The sequence below is a fragment of the Artemia sp. Qi Xiang Cuo genome, chromosome 16 (genome assembly GCF_049724085.1).
Source record: "Artemia sp. Qi Xiang Cuo chromosome 16, ASM4972408v1, whole genome shotgun sequence".
Classification (NCBI taxonomy): Eukaryota; Metazoa; Arthropoda; class Branchiopoda; order Anostraca; family Artemiidae; genus Artemia; species Artemia sp. Qi Xiang Cuo.
The window spans coordinates 44,283,421-44,284,639 of record NC_142809.1 but is presented as its reverse complement, the minus strand read 5'-3'; the positions used below and the strand labels follow the sequence as shown (position 1 = coordinate 44,284,639).

The window sequence follows — 1,219 nt, the reverse complement described above, 5'->3', positions numbered from 1 at the left end:
AGCGCTAGGGTTGACGCGAAATCGCAATAATGAGAGCAATAGTAGCCATAATATCTAACATAATCGAAATCAGATTTTGTAATGAATGGACCCTAATTTTTAGCCCTGAATTCATGGAAAATAACAAAAGTTTTGTTTACTACAAAATAATGACTTTTTACTAGATTTCTGGAAATTTACTAGATCCTCTAAATTTACTAGATTTTTTTCATTTTACTAGATCTAGTAAAATCCTACTGACGGTGGCAACCTGACGCAAAAAGACAGAAGACGTGTGGGTTAAAAATGGAGTTTGCTACTGGAACAAGATGATGAATCGAGAGATGGAGACCTCTGGTAAAATGAAAGAACATTTTGAAAGCACTGCTAATCAGTCAGCAGTAATTGAAATGGCAGTTTATAGTAAACTCGAGCACGGTATTGAAAATATGTTGGATGAAAAGACTAAGGCCTTGAAAAGACAGCAAGAAAAAAAATTAATTGAAAACGGACGAGGGGTCAAGGTTCTTATGGATATATTAAAAACTCTAGGAAAACAATAGATAACTCTTAGGGGTGCGGCTGATGACACCGATAGGAATTTCCATCAGTTTGTTAAGTCTTTGCTCGCTGTGATCCTTATTTCAGCAACTGGTTGCATGAAAGAACGATGGAAAGGAATACGGTGAACTACCTTAGTGGTGTTCCGCAAAACCAATTCATTGAGGTATTGGGAAACGAAATCAGGCGCACAATTGTAACTGATGTGAGCAATAGCGGTGCGTATTCAGTTATCGCAGATACCACTCCAGACTGTGAGCACAAAGAAAAGCTTGGGATTTTTATCAGGTACGTTGACTGCAATGGCACCATCCAGGAGAGACTTTTACCTATGGTACCAGTTGAATCAAAAAAAGGTAAAGAAATTGCCGACAAGATTCTAGAAGTTCTGGAAAAGGAAGGCGTAAGCAAAGAGGCACTTATGTTTCATAGCTATGATTACGCTAGTAATATGTCTGGTACCCGACAGGGTGTCCAGGAACACATGTCAACCAAACTTGGAAGACAAATACGCTACATTCGATGGATGGCTCATAGAGGTAGCCTCATCATAGAACACGTTTGCAGCAACAGTCCCATAGTCTGGAAAATGTTTGAGATATTACAAGAACAGCACGTCTTTTTTTACGGGTGGAAGGAAAAGATTCATTGCTTACAAATGAGCACTGTAGAGGGCTGA

The 1,219-nt window shown here is 39.0% G+C and overlaps 1 protein-coding gene across 1 annotated transcript; it reads left to right on the top strand.

The window, feature by feature from the left end:
• The first annotated feature begins 649 nt into the window (after positions 1–649).
• On the top strand, positions 650–1,219 carry LOC148942948 (zinc finger MYM-type protein 1-like). Its single transcript, XM_089102408.1, has one exon. The coding sequence runs from the start codon at positions 650–652 to the stop codon at positions 1,217–1,219; it is 570 nt and encodes a 189-aa protein (XP_088958534.1).